General features: G+C 39.7%; 1 protein-coding gene and 1 long non-coding RNA gene across 15 annotated transcripts in view; one reads left to right on the plus strand and one right to left on the minus strand.

Annotated features, from left to right (window-relative positions):
• Window positions 1–3,820: 3,820 nt before the first annotated feature.
• On the minus strand, window positions 3,821–6,391 carry LOC120714619. Its single transcript, XR_005691446.1, has 2 exons — window positions 6,027–6,391; window positions 3,821–4,019 (listed from the first exon to the last, which is right to left on the minus strand). It is a non-coding gene; the product is annotated as an uncharacterized LOC120714619 (long non-coding RNA).
• A 764-nt stretch (window positions 6,392–7,155) lies between these two features.
• Window positions 7,156–19,511, plus strand: part of vav2 (vav 2 guanine nucleotide exchange factor) — a 202,265-nt gene continuing 189,909 nt past the window's right edge. For 8 of the 14 annotated variants that reach the window (XM_040000307.1, XM_040000308.1, XM_040000314.1 and 5 more), the window contains exon 1: window positions 7,156–8,488. In XM_040000307.1, the coding sequence (XP_039856241.1) occupies window positions 8,285–8,488 (204 nt within the window). In that variant the 5' untranslated portion in view covers window positions 7,156–8,284. The remainder of the gene's footprint in view (window positions 8,489–19,511) is intronic. The other 6 variants (XM_040000316.1, XM_040000317.1, XM_040000310.1 and 3 more) reach the window with 2 other exon arrangements.

Genomic DNA, 19,511 nt, shown 5'->3' on the forward strand with positions numbered 1-19,511 from the left:
AGCACTACATCTTTAATTACTTAAAAAAAAAAAAAAACAGGAACTGGGTAAACGGTTTGTATTACCACTTTGCCAAAATCTGGAAGAAGTCCCAAACTGTAACACTCAGATGAGAGGAAATTGGTTAGGATCTTCAGTAACAAATCAGGGATCGTAAAAGTGCGATGTGATGAACTGGAAACTACTGGAACACCAGCAACAGTGTCCAGAGTCAAGCAAGTTCTACAGTGCCATAGACTAAGAAGATGGTGACCAAGAAAGAAGCCCTTATTCTTAAATCAACACCTTAAAGCTTGATTGAAATTTGCAGCTGCCCACATAGACCAACTAAATGCCTTCTGGATAACATTTTTATGGTTAGACAAGACAAAGATTGAGCTATTTGGCCACAGTGTCAAGAGGTGTGTGTAGAGAACTAAGGTGAAGCTTTCAAATCTAAGAACAATGTAACAGCTGTCAAGCATGGTGGTGATAGCGTCCTCCTTTGGTGCTGTTTTAATGCCGTTGGTAATGGTACAATACAGCAAGTGAATGGAATAATGAAAGAAGAATACCTTCTTCAACTTTAATTAAAGCAACAATAGGACAATGATTCCAAACACACATCAGAACTGGTTTTGTAATGGATGAAGCAGGATAACACTAAACTTCTGGCGTGTCCTTCCTAAAGGCCTGACCTCAACCCCCTGAAAATTTGTAAAACCAACTAATTTAAATTAACTTTACCAATTCAGCCAAGATGAGTGGTCAAATGTCCAGCCACAGTTATGCCACAAACTTGTTCATAGTAACCAAAACCATCTGGTTGAGGTGCCGCTTGCTGAGCCTGTATGTATACTTTTGAAGTCCAACATACATTTAAACTTATACACTCAGTTCTTTTCATAAAAGATATATGCCGTGCAACTATTCTGTTTTAGAAAAATAACAGTTCAAAGAAATTAGTAAAAGCAAAAATTACCATGACATTCATGCTTATGATGAGTATATCAAAACCTTTGACGACAGTTATATATTTTCATGTCATGGAACATCTTGCAAAACAAATATATACAAACATTTTGTTATTCAAAGATTGTAATGAAATACAAGGCAGTTTAGTGCGGGCAACAATGGCTCATTTTCAGGACTTTGGTAAAGTTTGCAGTAATGATCTATGGTTGCTGTTTCAGAGCAGCTGTGGTGTTCATGGTCAACGTAACGGGGTAACAGTAATAAATTACCAATTTTAAACTGGTGATTTACTCACTGAATTCTATGGATACACTAGCTTTATACAGTGTAGGGGTTATAATTTTGTTAAATTCAGCTGTCTGAATGCACGATGAGCAGTAAATCTCAGAGCAGTACCAGCATAGCCTGTACAGAAAGAAAAGTCTGCTGGATTACACAGGAGAAATTATTATAACTTATGTCTAATTAATTCTTTTCCACACACTACACTGCTACACCCGATCGTAGGGTCCTCCACATGCTAAACCTCACTTCAAGGTTCAGTTAGTTTTGCACATTTTTATTCTCTCACTACATTTCAGAGCCTCTACTTTTTCACTTTTACTTAAGAGTAAAGAAGTTGAATCAGTACTGCCAGATTATTTTTCACACAAATATCTGTACTTCTACCTGTAGGGGAGACCGGGGATAGTTGTAACATTTTTGACATTTCTGTCTGTAAATTGGAGCTTGTTTAAGGTAGTGGATTCAAAATGTAATGCAAAGTATTTACATGTCTCAGCTATTAAATAGTGCAGCTATTTTCTCTGCAGCACAATTACCCATTGCATGGTATGGCCTCAAACACAAAGAGTGAAATGTTACAATTAATCCCATAGTCTGGGTTAGTTGTAACATATCCTGGGGTGAAATGTAACACAATGAAATAAGGGTACTAACAAAACATTAACATGTAATCTTTGTTTATTCAACACATGAATGCACTTAGAGCCATTTATGTAGCTGTGTGTGTGTGACAGAATGCAGAAATCTAGCTTTTGAACATATTCCAACCCCCCAAAAAAGACAAATTATGGAATTTTCTGCAACTGAATATTTCATTAATTTTGGTTGGTCTTCCTTGAGTTTGGCCTCATTGGCTCAGTGGGCATTATAACCTACAACTCTTGCACCAATTTTGAACATAACAATGAAGCTGAAAAAATGTAGTTGTTCACCAGCATCGCAATTCCATTTTACTTTTTATCATGGCTTACCTTGGTGTGGTTTGCAAAGTGCTTCAGAAAGATGAGGAAATCTGTTTCTTGCATCCATCCTGATTTATTTCCACTACCAATACTTCCTACTGGTCCATCTCTGACACAGTGGTCTGCATAATGTATGTGTGGGAACACAAACAGTGAAGTAATTGTGTTGCCAATGGCATTAACCGCATATACAAAAGCGACCAGTGAACCTCTCTCTGCTGATGTCGTTGCCCCAACTTGTTTAATATAAGTTAAAGTAGTAGTGTGGTAAGTTGTAACATCTGCATTATTGTTACAACTAACCCAGACTGTTGCTGTTACAACTGACCCAGACTCCTATAGCCATGAACTAGCTAACATTACAGCCAACGGCTAAAACATTAGCACTAAAGACCTACACAGAATATATCCCCATAGACATACAAATAACATAATTTAAGTTTGATGAGTTTAACTGCAAAGCAGATAATGCTATTAAACATTGAAATAAAGTAGAAAAACTTACTTTTTGGCATACAAATGACTTTTTTTCATGTTAAATTGTCTGTTTGACAAAATGTGCTGATTTTTCACATGTGATAGCAGAACTGAATTGGGCATGCACAGGATGAATCACATCATTTGAAACTTAGCCCTGATTGGAGAAATTGGAAGTGTTACAACTGACCCACGTTACAACTATCCCCGGTCTCCCCTACTTAAGTGACAAATGTTTATATTTTTGCTATTCCTAGACTTCATTAACCAATAAGTGATGGCTCTGTGGATATGTCCATGTTTTTTGATACAGTCTATGGAGCTGCAGCTACCATGGGAATGTTTGATATCTCCATTAATCTGTGAACAGTCAAAGCCCTTGTGTCACTTTATGAGGTAAACATGGCTGCAGATGGAAGAAAGGTGAAGCTTATAAAGTCCTTACTCTTCAGTGAGAGGGAGCTAGATGACAAGAAGTGTGTGAGATGGTGGGTTTCTGTGAAAGATTCTGTTTAGCTGCTCTTTGTTAGTACAAATTCTGTCCATGTCAGCCTTTACTGCTTTCAGGGCACCATGGATAGTACAGTGGGAGAATACTATGAGAATTCATTACCTTCTCCAAATTCTTAAACAAACAGGAAAAACATAATTTGTTCTGGTGGTACATTTCCAGTGCCTTAAACTGCTCACTTGCATAGAATTTGCTATATATAAAAGAAAAAAGTCATCTCAAGCCTTCTGAAAACCAAAGTCATCCCCGGTTTCTATATGGGTGATTTAAGATCGTATGGGCCAGCAGCTTCTCTCATATATGCCCAGAGACAAACTGGCTAAATGTGTTATGTCCCTGTGGGAATGTGGAGGTGGGAAGATGCACTGATGACTGAACTGATAAAGTAATGAGACATGACAAAGGGGGTTTAACAAGAAACAGGTGGCATATTGAGGTTGGTGACAATTAAGAGATTAATTGACCAACTGTGATTATTTTATTAACAGAAGATGACATTGGGGAACATTCCGGTAGAGTGGGAGGATGAGAAAGGTAACTGCCCAATTAAAGAAAGGAGCAAAATCAAACCCAAAATATATATCAAATGACAAATCATAGCCAAAACATTGTTGTTGGTTTTTTTTATTTCTGTGAAATAATAAAATATATTGACGTGATAGTACATGACTGAATTGCTAACTTAAACATGCATGACCATATTTTGTATTTGCTTTGACTCCATCAGTTCTTGAGGGGGGAACATCTGTCTCTTTGCCAGGTTAAATGTTTACTATGCACACAAACTGCTGTCTTTCTTTCCTGTTGGTGACAAAAGCTGCCCACTGTGTCTGGAAACAGAACCGATGAGATTGGTTAGTAGCAAGCATGTCGTCTCGTTTTATGGAGGTGAGGCCATCAGTCTTTGTAAAACTGAGGAAAGCCATATCCACCAGCAAATCAGTTTTTGTCTGTCGACTGTGGAAAGTTATGGAACAGTTAGCCAACATGCATGCTACCAGGATCCTGAAACTGGAGTAGTCAAAATTTAATTTGCTGTCTTTGTTTACATCTGTGCTGGATTTTAAATACAATGTTCAGAATCTGGTCGTTTCCAAGTACTGTGAACTCCTTTTAAAACACATTTTATTGCATTCCCAGAAACAACAGGTAACCCCTTACTGAACAAGTTATGACAAGCCAACTGCATTTTTCAGCCTTGAGCATTTGCAATCATGGTAAATGTGGTTTGTAGTGGTAGGTGTGTGGGTTTTTATAAAGAAATTGTTTAACTTTAAACTAATCCGCCGTTTTTGTTTTGTAGAATCAAAAGTCGCCCTTTTACAAACAGCTAGATGTTGTTTGAGGATGACTGTAGACTGTGGCTAATGGAATAAAAAAAATAGCAAAACGGCATTGTATGAAATTGATTCTTCTTTTGATTATAGACACAGTCACCAAAAATCAGCATTTTTAATAAAACAAACAGACGTTTTTAATGGTTTCTCCTGACATTTACTCAGAGAAACTACTTCATAACTTCATAACATAAGAAGATCATATTAACTAAACTGACATATTATTTAAATTGAAGAATAATGTTAATATGCACACACTAACACGCTTGTGCAGCAAATTAGAGATAATTATAGCCTCTTGCTTTTTTAGGAGTATGTTTTCTTCTTCAGTTACACAGACACTGAGTTTCTGTCTTGCAAAGTGTCAAATACCACAGAATTACTGCATCAGAATATCATCAGTGTGCTATTGTGAGGTAATGTGTGATTCCCACCTCTAGTGGATACTGACAATAATCCAGCAAATACATTTTTCCCCTCAATTACATTAATTTACTAAAGTACATAACCCGAGCTCATCCGCTTTTCATGATGAAGTGTTCTTAGGCAGTGAACACTAAAAAATGTCTCCAATGTGTGTCAAGCTGAATGACACTGTATGCATGCAATAAAACAGGGCTTTCTGGAAGGATGACGGTGGCTTGTAGCGTAGGTGCTTTGAATGTCTGCTATAACTAGAGGAGCATTAAACCACATGCAATCCATTTACCATTTAGTTAGTTATTAGTTCCCAAATCAAGGTGTGATAACAACTTAATTTTATACCAAATTTTACACAATTTAACACCAAAATTTCTCATCCGTGGGATAATAAAGGTTTATTCTATTCTATTAGCTCCCTAGAGTGAGTGCAAACTTCCTTACCAAAAGTTTACATATTATTTCCTCTTTGACCTCTAACCCCTCTCAGTTACTGTTTAGATTCTGTGGAGGTGTGGGGAAGCAAAAGAGCTTGCTTCTTTGTTTATCTTTATTTCACTATAAAACAACTTGTAGATTTAATTGCTACTTAAACGTGTAAAGGCATTAAGTGCTTTTGGCTTGAGAAGTGGGTAAACTCTGTCTGAAAACCTCTGACCTAATTGTCTATAAAAATGGCTCCACCACAAAAGCCTGCTTTGGTACTGCTTTTGTTCATGCATCGCTATTCACAGTCTAAAAATGTAGCCAATACCACCAGCCACAGGAACTAAGCAAGAGAGTGAGAGACCCCACTACTATGAACATAAATATACATTTTTATGCCTAGTTCCCTTAAAGTGCAACCCTTTCCCAGGCAGGGTAGTCATGTCCCTTTGTTTTCTTCTTGTAAAAACAGTTTTCTGGATCACTCTTAGTCTGCCCCCTCACCCTAGACTACTCTGTCTTAGAAGACCCTCCCAAATTGCTCCTGACAATAAAGGAAACAGTTGATGTGGTTCCGGCAATTGACCAAGATGCTGAAACCATGTGGGAACCGCTAGGATGTCTCCTGGGTGAGGTGTTTTGGGCATGTCCTACCAGGAGAAGGCTCCATGGCAGACCCATATCTCTCAGCTGGCTTGAGAACCCTACTATGTTCCTCCAGTATGAACTCAGGAAGGTGGCCAGAGAGAGGGAGGTGTGGGCTTCTCTGCATAAACTCGTTCTACCCTGACCCAAACCCAGATGGATGTATTATTATTGTGTACTTGTGTGGAAGGACTGCATTGAATAATCCGTCCAACAACATGAAAATAAGCTCCAAACTGACTTTTGTGTGAGACATTTAGTGACAATACATTTTGTTTAGGTGAAAATTAAATGTAATCATTATTTTCATGTTACTTTTACTCCAACTGTAACACTTTAACTATGTTGGGAAGCATTCATGTAACAAAGTGTTTTGCAGGTTACCTCTGTGGTGGCCATCTTCTTTTCCCAATAAAGAGGAGGCCTGCCTCAATTGCAGCTCTTTTATAGGCCAGTCTGTATTGAGAAGGCGTGGTCTTTAGAGTATTTAAAGGGAGCAGGAAATGGATTGGGGGCCTTTTTGGGAAGTTGCTGTCTGTATGTGCATGATGTTGGCAAGAGACAATAAAACAATTACTTCAGTTAAGATAGAGTTAAGTCTGATGTTTCTCTCACCGCTCCTCTCTGCGTAACAAACTAATGGAATATTTGTAAGAAGTCTTTTCAGAGACACAAAGAGTTTTTGGAAAGAGTCCACCTCTGTGTGGGCTCTGTGTTACTGTTATAAAGAATAAAAGTGTTCAGATTGTAAGACTCAAATATAAATCGCCTAGATTTGGATTAGAACAAATTAAAAGTTATAGCATTAGTCATGTTGCTTTTCATTCTTACTCTGGTGAGGGATCAGAATTAATAAAAAAAAAAGTAGTGTTCAGAAATTAAGGATGTCAACATCTGAACAGTGACTGAAAATTCAAGCCTCTAGGTTACTAGTGATCTGCTCAAGACTCTCGACTTACAGTACAACTACCAGGCATATTCAGAATATCACGGAAAGCTTCTGCAAACATAAGAATTGTCTATCTATCTATCTATCTATCTATATATATATATATATATATATATATATATATCCCCTTTATGCCAATGGCCCTTGCAGTGTGCGCTTCACCCATCAGAGGGCGCATCTTAACGCTTAGTTTAAAAATACTCCCTGAAACCCAAATTCTTTTAAGAGTGGAGCTGCTAAAGCAAACTACCCGACTTTTAACTTTACGTGTTTTAATCAGCACATAGGGACAAGTTCAAACTCCTGGGCCAATACCGAGCCTGAAGCCTGGTCTCCTTTCAGATTTGAACAGCTACGATCGGCAGCTGGGATCTCTAAAACATCTCTGTCCGAGAGGGAAACACGGAGAGGGAGACGTGAGAGCAAGGACGTGAGCGGAAGGGAAGCAAAAATCAGAGAAAATCTAAGCTGGACACACTGATAACGCTGTTTTTGGGCGTGCGTAAAGGCGCGAGGCGAAGTTGCATTTACAGGATACATGTAAACACAGATGTCCCCCTTTTTTGTTTCCCAGACTGGACATGTTTCCGCTGCTGGAGAGCGACGTTTAGACAGTTGTGAAAAGAGATTGAACCAAGGGTTGTAGAGAGTCTGGTCTGTTATCCCTTTCTTTTTATCTTTCGCTTTTGGGACTGAGTGGAAGTCCTTGTTTTTACGCTTAGAGTACTAAGGAAACGATAAATGCAAATGCGAAGGGTGACTCTGTGTTTTTATTCATCGTCTACAGAGACTTGAAAAGCCGCTTTCCCCACATTGCACAGCAGCCCGTGGTGTTTGGTTCACTGAAATGTGAAACACTAGTGAAGTCGATACATGACAAACTGCTGTATCCAGCTGGTTTGTTTGTCTCTGTTGTAAACATTTTACGCTCTTTGGATTATATGTGTTGAGTAGGAAACTTTTTTAAGAATGAAGAGGAGAAAATTCACGTAGCTCGTCTCCGTTTTCTGCTTACATCGTCGCTGTGTGCCGAAGTGGATCCCTGTTATTATTTTAGTCATTTCCGAGCCTTCACGTTGAGGAGAAAGGGGAGCTGACATGCGCCTGGACATGGGGATATAGTGCACTGACCTACTGCGAATAATACAAAGTTGCGAAATTGCCTGATTTGCGTACATAGTGAATAATCAAGACACCCGGAGCCGGTGGGAAATCAACCATAGTGCCTGCTCGTGCGCCGTTAAACAACGCTGTTCTGCTCGCACTGAGCCAGTTCGAGAACCAGGTTATTTTGCGAGGAGAGACTTCGGAGAAAGATATGGAGGAGTGGAGACAATGCGGACGGTGGTTGATAGACTGCAAGGTCCTGCCCCCGAACCACCGGGTTGTGTGGCCCTCGTCGGCCGTCTTCGACTTGGCACAGGCCCTGCGTGATGGGGTGTTGTTGTGCCAGATGTTGCACAATCTCTCCCCGGGATCAGTGGACCTGAAGGAGATCAATTTCAGACCCCAGATGTCACAGGTGAGTCCGCCTCGGTATACATTTTAAACGACCAAGTGGTGGCTTTGATTTACACGCCCCCCGGGCAAACTTTTATATGCACTACGCTGCTACACATCCACACCCTGGGATTCCCTGGGTAGCCACTTCCCACTGAGATGTTCCACGATTTGCCTTGATTGTTTGGAAAGCTTTTTTTTGTACATTTCTCTGCCTGGATTTCCCCAGCTGATCCAGAGATTCCTTCCTGTCACAACAAGCCCATTCCTTGGCGCAGTAAAAAAATTCTATCAGTGTATCTGTGATAATACAGCAGTTAAACACATACTGTGGTGGGCTCTGTGTGTTAAAACATGCAAGCTTCATTTAGTTTTTCCCAGGTGGAGAAAATAATGCAATTATGCCCACTAACACCTTATTCTGGAAGTGTCACACCTGGATCCATGTGGTGATATAGGCCTCAAGGTTGATGATGAGCTGTTCTGCTGGTGGCTCCAGGAGCACTTAAAAGCCAATTCCGTTCATTTCTTTCCCCCCCCCTAAAAAGGTGGGTTTATCTACCCAGTATTTTATTTCTGCTCATGCAAGTATCAGCCCCCCCTCCCAATGAAATTGACATACAGTTGGCAGCTAGAGCATCTTCACATTCACTTCCAAGGGTGCTAATTGGGTGTTATCTAGACAGTCTAACTCTGTGCGGAAGTGAGCAAAGATAATAAGCTTCTTAGGGAAGAGAAAATCGAGGACACTAAATAAAGTAAAAGCTATGGAACGTTAGAGTGATGCTCTTCCATGGTTGATGATTTAGTATACACCATTTGTCTGGTGGTAGCAGTTTTAAAAGGATGCTGCACTATTTGCTTTTAAATTTTTACCTGTCTCAAGTTGAAGGGAAATGGCAAACTGGAAGAGACTCAAAGAGAAGTATCCCTGTGTGTATGTAATTAAACTCAAACGAAACCCAAGATTTCATGGCAATGAGATTAGAGGTTTGAACTGTAGCTATTGCACGCCTCTGCTTCTGTAAAGCTCCCTCTGCACTTCAGCTCATTCATGTTTCCAAAGCCAATAAGAGGAAGTGTCGGGTGCCACAGGAAGTTTACATGACCACGGTGGTGGAGTAGAAGTGCTCTGTGGCAAACATGTCTATTGACTTTTATTCACCCTGATGTCTGCACTGAAATACCACACAGCCTCCGCTGCACATGGTGAAGAAGTCTTGGCACTGGCACTGTGACATATTTAGATTATTCTTATTGTCATACCTGCGGGCTTTAATAGCTGTGTTAGGAAGCGATTCCTCACTGACAGCAAATTTGTCTGATATGCTTGGCACACCTTCTGTGACCTCTTTCTGTCATAATAATGTGTGAATGTGTGTGTGGGTCTACTGTCTGTCTGTCTGCTTTTTTTGCTCTGTCTGTGTTGGGTGCTGTTTTCTAGTAAACACTCCTTTCTTTGTCCTTGATTAATCAGGAAAAGACAATTTGGTTAGCCAGCTCAACAAGGAATTCATTTGCAAGTGTGTATGTGTATGTGTGTATTTTTCAAACGGAGCAAAAATGCCACTTTTGTCTCTGTTTCGCACTTATCAAATGGGATCATTTGCAGCTGTTGAACAAAACAAGAATGTCATGTAAGATTCTGCGCCTTGTGGTGGACATTTTAAGCTATTTGTCTTCCATTTAAGACAATAAACACTTAACAGAAGAAAGAATTACATATTAATCAATGAAAGTAAATGCTAGTGGCATTGCTATCCATCCCCCTCTCTTTGCCTGGTAACCAACAGCGGCCTTAACTTATCACCTCCAGAAGCTACTGGGTTCAGTGATTACAAGGGCGAAGAGAGAGAGACTTGGATGGCATGCTTTGATCCGCCCACTAATCCCGAGCTCCCAGTACCACTGAGTGAATCTGCAGCGAGGGTGAAAGTGGTGTCCTCGGTGACAAATTGGGTTAAACAAAATCCTGGCAGCAGAACAGTAGTATGTGATTTATGATAAGGAAAAGGTCAAAGCTCACGTGCTTTAAAACCGAGAACACACAGTTAGTGGCTTAACCAAATGAAGAGGAGCTGAAGCAGAGCAATTATATTGTTTGCTCAGTACAGAATTTCTCTTGTATCCAGTGGATAAACTTTAGTGGTGATTGATAGGTTTGAAATTGAGTTTTGTCTGTGAATATAACTAGTTTCTAACATTTAGTTAAGACGTCCTCAACACGTGGTAGTAGGTGTAGAGTCGATGCATTGTAATGGTGGTTTATGGCGAAAGAAGAACATAAAGACACAAAGTATGTGTTTCTCCTTTTTCTATTGATCCATTACTTCTACTGCTAACAGAGCCTAATCACAATAATGCTTTTCAAGATTGGCATTGATCCCAGTTTGTGGTCTTGGTGCTTTTGTGCATTCTGCAGACATCAAAGAGAATTCCTGGTAGAAACACGATGGTCATCATTTTTTCACAAAACACGGCATGTCGACAGTTAATGAATTTGCAATTGAAATTCCACTCGGTGTGCTTTTCTACCTTGTATGTTATGACTTGATGATGCTTTCATGGTCTTAAGATGAACATTTTGAAGTTTTCTGAACGTGTGTTTCATTTGACCCACTTGTACAGTGCTCTGCCACCCTTTGTCTTGAGCCACCCCTCATTTCTTACATATTTTGCTAGTAAAATGGGAAACAGGTGCAGTGATGTGTTGAAACATGTGAAGTATATAAGGCAAAAACAGAGACCTGTTGCCACTGATTTTGTTTATTATTATTCCAGTAAAGAAATTGGCTTACTTCAGCCTTTTTTTCCCTGCTTCCCTTTTTAAAGATTAGTTTCTTGACACCCGTCCTTCCATTGAAACCGTTTCTGATGATGAACACTGGATCAATCGAAGGGGCAGATATATTTCTCAGGTCCTGTGTCTTTGATGGATTTTGTTTTCTTAAGGCGGTAACTTTCAGACTTTATCTGCAGCAGATACTTGATCTTTTATCCTCTTCATCTTTTGCCTATGTTCCTCAATTTTTTTAAGGCCACATTGCACGCTAAGATGTGCCAGGTTTTCAGCGAATAGCTCTTGGGGAGTCACCTTATACGTGCAAAAATGACATCAACTAAATTCAGCTAAAGAAGTGGGAACAAATTATGTGTTTTTGCAACAGGTTGCTAATATCAAAGACCAAAGACAAAATTTGAAATTGTTTTTTTTTTTTTTTTTTTGCTAGCTTGTAGGCACAACACTGTTTCACCCCTTGTGTTAGGTACCTCTTTATGTTTATTTTATTCATTCATTATTCAGTGACTGAGTGGCTTAACAAACTAAAACACATTCCTATGAAAATGGTTAGGTACATTTTGAAAATGAATGAAAAAGCAGCCAATGTTCAAAGATAAACTTTAAAAGACTTTCAGAAATCCTGGAGCGCTATTGCTCACGACAACTACAAAGTTACAAGAAAGTCTGAGTCCTTGGAAGCAAAATATAAAGAAAGACGGGATGGCTCAAGAGTTTTTCACAGTAAGGCACATGGGATGCCAGCTCATGGCTGTGTGTCAGACAGTAGTCACTGGTTTCTAGATTGCGCTTCTGCAAATTCCATCTTTTGCTCTTGACAGAGTGATGTATGTAAGCCCGGACCCTTTGAGCATGAAGAAATGGCAGCTTTCATCTTCAACTCACAGATCTACAAATTCTGTATAATTCTTAATTATATATTCTGGTAATAGGCAACAGGATGAGCTTTACAACGTAAACATTATAAATAAATAAATAAAAACTCTCAGTAATAAAATCACTTGCTATATTATTGTATATTTTTGTGCTCACAATAAGCTGGCAAAAACTGGACAAGCCCTCTTTTCTCCCAGCTGAAAGCTAGGCTGTTTTCTTAAAACAAAAATGGTGCACTTGCGCTAACTTAATCGATAACATACAGGACCAATTACACACTCGGAAACTAATTTGTCACTGTCCATTTTGATTTCTGTTATCAGATTTGCAATTATAGAGTTACATACCAAAAAAGAGCATGACCAAGGGGGATTAAACGTTGTTTGATTTTGTCTTTCTTCCCCTTTGTGGACAGGAGAGGAGGTGGAGTAGTTCTTAAAAGGAAGCTGTGAAACTGACCTTCATTTATGTGGTCAAATGAATTCCTAATTGTGTTTTTCAGCATTTGTTTGCCTTTACCTCAAGGTTGTAAACGGGTGGCTAATGAGCGCTTGTGTCTGTAGATGCTTCAGAGCTCAAAGTGTACTTATTCAGAATCCAATGCCTCAGGCGGTGTCTGAAAGACGAGACTGAGCCTTTTGAGTGTTCTGCAGTTCTCTCTTCACTTCTTATTTTCTTTTGTTTTTTGTTAGTTGTGAATGCCTATGGGATGAGCAGGTGGATATGTGTGTGTGTGTGTGTGTGTGTATGTGTGTGTTTGCTGTGCTTTTGTTTCCTTGTGTGACCGTGCACTTGTTTATTATGTTTGTAAGTATGTTACAGTACCTGTGTTCAGACTCAATCAGTATTGAAGCTGGGGAGCCTGCAGAGCTGCACTGAAGTTTCTCAGTACTCTGCAGGGCTCCAGATCCCACACAGAGCCTGCTGCTTCCACTCAACATAATTGAGGTTCTTCCTCTTTGTCCAGCTCCCACCGGAAATATTGGCTGCTGATGGAAAGTAACCGGATCAGATCTGAATTCTTTTTTTTTTTTTTTTTTTTAATTCTGCCATTCCTGCAAACCTGGATTACCATGACATTGGTGTTATGCATCATTCATCCGGTTCTAAAAATCACACTATAGAAAACTGACTGAAATGTTTTTGCTGCTAGGATTAGAAATAACTATAAATAACAGACACAGCGATAACAGCTGATGTGGAAAACGTGTTAGTTGCCTAGCATTTATTTGAAGTTGTTTTTCTCGCCACTTGACAAATTGTATTTTCATTCACCTTGTAGGTCCTGTTTTGTCTCTACCAGCTCTTTGGAAAGTATGTGGCTAGCTTTGTGAACTTTCTTTTTCTAGATGCTGTTTGATGCTAACTAGGTAGACTCGGGGTAAACAACAAGAGGTTTGTGGTATAAAGACATCCTTTTATTTTTTTTTAAGGGGCTCACAGACTGATGCCGGCCAATGAAATTTCACACAAATAAGAGGATTCAAAGCCACTTTTCATTGAGAAAAAACAGCTTCTATGCTGTGTTAAACAGTTATTTTCTGCACGCAGGACTTTACAGTTGGATCTTCAGCTTCAGACAAGATTTTTTTTTTTCTTTTTTTCTTTCTTGTAACCAGGAAGTGGTGCACTTTAGATTAAGTATCTCTTTTTTAAGTGCTCTGGGGCAAAATAGGGGAAACCATGCGAAATTCACATAAAGCTATCTGTAATGAGATCCAAAATATGTAAGCTAATTTGTTGCTTATGTCTATTTTTAAGAGCCTTTCCTTAGTGCTGAGATTTGCACATGTAGCTTAATCTGTAAGACTACAATGGGTTTACCAAAAAAATGTTTGCTAAAAATATCTGCATTCTTCTGCTTTATACCTGTTTAATGAGGCAGGAAAAGTGGTAAAAGGCTATAAAAGAGGTTGTAGTACATCAGACTAGGGTGTTGTTATTTTGGTACTTCCTGTGCAATCTGTTTGTTGCTTATCTTTTTCTTCATTCATTTTTGCATCTGTCATTCTTTTTCTGTGCTCCTTCTCTGTGACATGGCAAAACCTGGACAGCTGCATTGAAATCCCTAATCAAATCCTGCTTCATTTTGTCTTCATCAGTCATGTGATTACAGTATACATTCATTGTTCACTGTAGGTCAAACTTACAACACTTATTGCCCTGTCTCAGATCTGCGTGGTTAAAAATGAGATCAACGGGAGTGTATGAACCAAACAGCATGTTAAATGTCAGTGCACTTTCTACTCTGAAATCTCTGTTTATGGCCAGAGTGGGTAGGGGGGTAGTAACCACTGTAGACACCTACCCACCCACCCTTTTCTCCCTCTGGAGTAATTTAATCTCAGTGTTAGGTCTACTGTTGACCCCATGACCTCAGCGCTCGCCGGATGCAGGTAATACTGCTAATGGAACTCATTAGGGATATGTCTTGGGTTGAACAGCTGAGACTGTGCCGCTGGAAGCTAATGGGATTGACAAGGAGAGAATGGGTCTGGGCCGGTGTATTCTAACCTTTGTGTAAGGTAATCCGACTCCTGAGGTCACAAAAATCCCCTCAAAATTTTAACGTCTGTGTGGGTTGAGCGCTGACATTTGCAGGACTGACCTATAAATAGTATTTTGGTTTTTTTATGTATTTCCTGGAGGGACTGGACGTGCCTTAGTCTCGACCTGTCACAAAACTGGATACAGATTCCAGTGTACTTGTTGTTTTTGTGGAACCTAAATCTTGTTCTTGTTAGTTAAAAATAAAAAAAGTTACAATATCTAGATCTGATAAGAATGACACAGACACAGTGGTAGCTAACGTCTCAACTTAAACCAGCCCAAACTGGTGCGGCACTAACGAGCTGTAAAGCATTTTACTAACAATTGTTGCTTCTCTTTGATGTACATTAACCTGACTTTTTTTTTTCTTTGACTGTCAGGTAATCTTGTGCTGCAGCTGCAGGATATAAAAACAAAACAAAGAAAATAATTACAGTCATTCTTGTTTTTAATTATGTGAAAAGATTACCTAAGGGTCACAGAATAGTATTGCTGGCTGAGTAATCATCCTTCGAGTTATCAAGAGTATCACTCCCACAAATATGTCATTAACACTGAAACATTTAAGCCAGTCGTCTACATTTGTTCAGAACAGCGTTGTCTATGGGTCATTTTTTCCCCCTTGCCAGTGCCTGTAGTGTCAGAGATAATGTGAATGAAAGATTTGATAAAGGAGTCATTGTGTGAGGAGCTTAACAAATGTGGGCATTTTATCAACCTGAAGTCAGATTAAGAATGGAATCAGTTCCAGGACGTTTTTCTTCGTTTGCAAGTGTAATTCTTCTTCATATATGTGGCGGTTGAACTCTTGTGGTCACGACCATGTTGTTTTAGTAATATTGCACCACCTGTGGTTTAACAACGGTGATATTAGAACTATAGAAATGTTGTTTAAAACTATGACAATACTTCTGAAAGTATTATATATTTCAGACAATATAGCAGAGTGGACAGTAATACAGCAATACATTTGTGCATGCTAGGATTATCCCTCATTCTCAGCAAAAGAAGTTTTTATTGTTGGGTATTTCCCTGGGCTGCTGTTCTGTAAAGCAGGCATTCACTTGGAAACAGAAGCAACAAATTTAAAAACAAATGGAGACCATTTAAAATGTTGCTGCAGCCCAGCTGTTCCTTTTCAAGTTGGGACAATTTTTTCTGAGCTAGCAAAGATGTATTGCCTTAAAGTTAATCCATGCGTCAGCTGTACAAACAAAAGCAACTGAATATTACTAATGGCCCAAAAGGGATTCTTACAGGGCTGACTTAAACAATGCATGACATTTAGCAAATGAATGGAGCAACTGAGGTACACGAAAATAGTTTACTTTGAAACTACAACCCTTGGTGCTTGTTTTAGGTGCCGTTTTTATGATTGAGTGAATAGAAAGGTCAGTGTTTATGGATTTACGAATAATGAAAGTATCTGACAATGGTCGGGTACAAAGATTGGATTGATATAAGTGAAAAAGCAGCCAGTGTGCAGAGACAAACTTTGAAAAACCTCCAGAAAGCCTGGAGAACTATTGATCAAGACCACTTAAAAAATGCAAGAAAGTCTGGCTTCTTGGAGGCAGAATATGAAGAAATGAGAGGTGATCGAAGACATTTGCACAGTACTGGACACAGATGGAAAAAAAAAAAACTCAATTAGTTTTTTTTTTTCTTTGTGAGATAGATTTTTTATTATTTTTCTGAAACATAGCTTAAAGCTAAAAGAACAGTCATACAACAGGAACACATAAGGTGAGCTTTTCTTCACAGTCATTAATTGGATAACAACTCACTGTATGCTATAGACTCTCATAAATAAATTAATATGAGGCAGTAAAAGCATACAACTTGCAGTGCTGCATGAGAAATAATGCATAGCAGCATAGGAGAGCCATAAATAGGAAAACGGTTAAGTACTTGCATTATTCAGCAGATGAATAAATGCCATAGTAGTTGAGGTCAATATTCATTAGGTGCAAATGAATGGTCACATGTATACACATTGTATGTGTGTGGGCCTGCTGCTTATGCGGTTGCTGCTTGGCACATCTGCAAGTACTGTGTATAACTGAAGTCACAGCTGTAATAGAATGTGGTAATGAAGCCACTTACAGAACAACGCAAACATTTAACTGTCACTCCAGGGAATAAACTGACATTAAAATATTTAAATCTAGAGTTAAATATGGCTTAACAATAAATAAATATTATCCATCCATCTATCCATCTTTGCCTCATTGCCTCCTCCCAGCAGGACATGCCCAAAATACCTCACCCAGGAGGCGTCTAAGAGGCACCCTAGTCATGTCTTCATACCACCTGTCTCCTTTTGATGTGGAGGAGTAGCGGTTTTACTCTGAGTTCCTTCTGAATGGCCAAGCTACTCACCCTATCGCTAAGGGAGAGCCTAGCCATCGTAGCCATCATTGTATATGTGATCTCTTTCTTCCAGTAACTACCTAGAGGTTGTGCCCTAGGTGGAAAGGGTAGGAACATAGGTTCACAGGTAAATTGACAGCTTGGGTTTTATGCTGAGCTCCCTCTTCACAACAACAGATTACACAAGTTTGTTTGTTAGTCTTGCAATCCACTCTCCCCTCACTCTCTCACTTTTGAATAACGCCACCAAACTCTTAAATTCCACTGCTTGGGGCAGCACTCAGGCTGGCTGTTCCTCTCAATCACACCCTTCCAGGTCAGTCAGTCATTGCCTATGTGAATGTTAAAGATCCCCAGTAGGGCAACAGAGTAGGGCCACCAGAGTCCCCAGGTAGAACCTCAACACCTCATTCCAGTGACTCCAAGAAGGCTGTGCACTCTGAACTGTCATTGGGTGTAAATGCGCTCTGAAGTTGTTGGGAGGGGTCCTCTCATTCATTGGGAAAAACCCCAAAATACAGGCACCAAACTGAGGGGAGATTACAAATATACCCAATTCTGCCTACCGTTTTTCACCTGGGGAACTCCAAAGTGGAACACAGGCCAGTCTTTGTATAGCAAACTGGTACCAGAACTCCCAAGACACCAAACCCCTAAAGCTCATCCTGTGGTTGGTGGGGACACAGAAGAGCAGACCCTGTGACTAGTAACCCAGGATGGGACCTGGTATACCTGATCTGGCAGGGTAAATTGGTCACTTGATCTTTAGGTTATCATAGAGATCACTCTCCATCTAGCTCTTCACCAGTGGTCCAATTACCCTAGGAAGACCCTACCAGAGGCAAATTACTCTCCATAACAAAGCTCCTGGAATAACTGCAACACTTAAACCACTGCACTGCAATACGGTAGGACTTTACAAAGATGAAATGCTGCACATGATCCTGTATTATTCGGTATTATGTAATCATAGTTATAAATTCAATTAAGAATTTTGTTCTATAGAGTCCAGTTTTATTCCTTCACTGATACACAGCATTACCCCTTCCCCCGAACTATAAGGGCTGAAATGGTATGCATCCAAATGCAAACTGTGAGCACTCAGCTTTTTTGAATGCGGGCAATGTGTGTGTGACAATTCAAGTGGAAAGGCTGCTGCAGAAATATCAGGGGCTGCGTATTTGATTTCAAAGTCCTAAAATCACCAGAATAGGTGTGTCATAGGGATGTGACCATGTGTTAATCTCGCCGCTCAGTTTGATTGATCACACGACTAACAAACAGGCAAATGAAGTGTTGTGGGTGGATAAGAAATGGGAGGATTTTTATATCAGTTCTAGATTAGCATCTCATGGTTGTTTAATATGCTTCAGCATAGGGCTATAAAAGGGCTATCTTTTTACATAGCCAGAGAAAATCGGTAATGCAGAGGCCTGCTTTTTACAAGTTAGAATTCAGTGCTTTATCGTATCGTGTGATATGGATTGTAATAAATCTTTTTCTTGACTGTTTGAATGTAGTTTCTTTGCCTTTTGATTAGCTCATATGGGGTCCGCATGGAATGTATGGTAAGAATGGTTTAAACCCACCTTGTTAGCTTGCTGTAGTAGTTGAAACTATACCAAATGCTTCATGATGCAAAGTAATAAACTTTCATAGCACTGCACTGCAATGCTATGCTTCACCTCCAACATTTGGTATTCTGTAGTTGCTTGAGCATGAGTCAGCCAGTCTTCTGCTAAGTTTTTTATCATGCACAGTGAAAAACTGCTCCACCTAAACAATGTGGAACAATGATATGCCTCTTTTCCCTTTCTTTTGGGTTCCTCGGGGAATGCTTTTAGTCTGAATTGTGAGTGCAACGTTTATGTGGGGAACTCCAAGTTGACCTAATCTTTGACTGAGTGGGAGAACTCAAGTGATGTCATGTAGAGGCAGATTACCGCAATTGTTGTCAAGAGTATTTCAGTCCCAAGAGTTGAGAGCATTTTTATAACTGACAGTAAAATTACCTTAAATCCTTCTGTCTGAAAATGAATCCTATGGTGACAGGAATTATTCTGTTGGCATCCTCTCTAATTATCTTACCTAACTAACCTTTAGGGATGCATTTCACTTTGAGAAGCCAGATCCTCCCAGACAACACATTGCCAGTTTTGCCATTCCACTAGAGATGGACAAAGAGATCATGCAGCCTTATGGTCACCGTCTGATTTCCAAAGAGGCTCCATCTGCATGGTGGTTGTTGGGGGTGATTAACACGGGCATGCAGTGGAATGGCGCCTGAATCTTTTCTGAGCCAGCCATGCTCTGCTGGGCGCCATCACTCCACAGAGAAATGAGAAAGAGGAGGCCATAGTTCTGCCTCTGTAGTGGTTAGCCAGATGGCTGAATATCTGAATTTCTCCCCTGGAGTTCTTCTGATGAAACCCGGACACTGAAGATC

This window comes from Simochromis diagramma, unplaced genomic scaffold, assembly GCF_900408965.1.
Source record: "Simochromis diagramma unplaced genomic scaffold, fSimDia1.1 OVJJ01000596.1, whole genome shotgun sequence".
NCBI lineage: Eukaryota > Metazoa > Chordata > Actinopteri > Cichliformes > Cichlidae > Simochromis > Simochromis diagramma.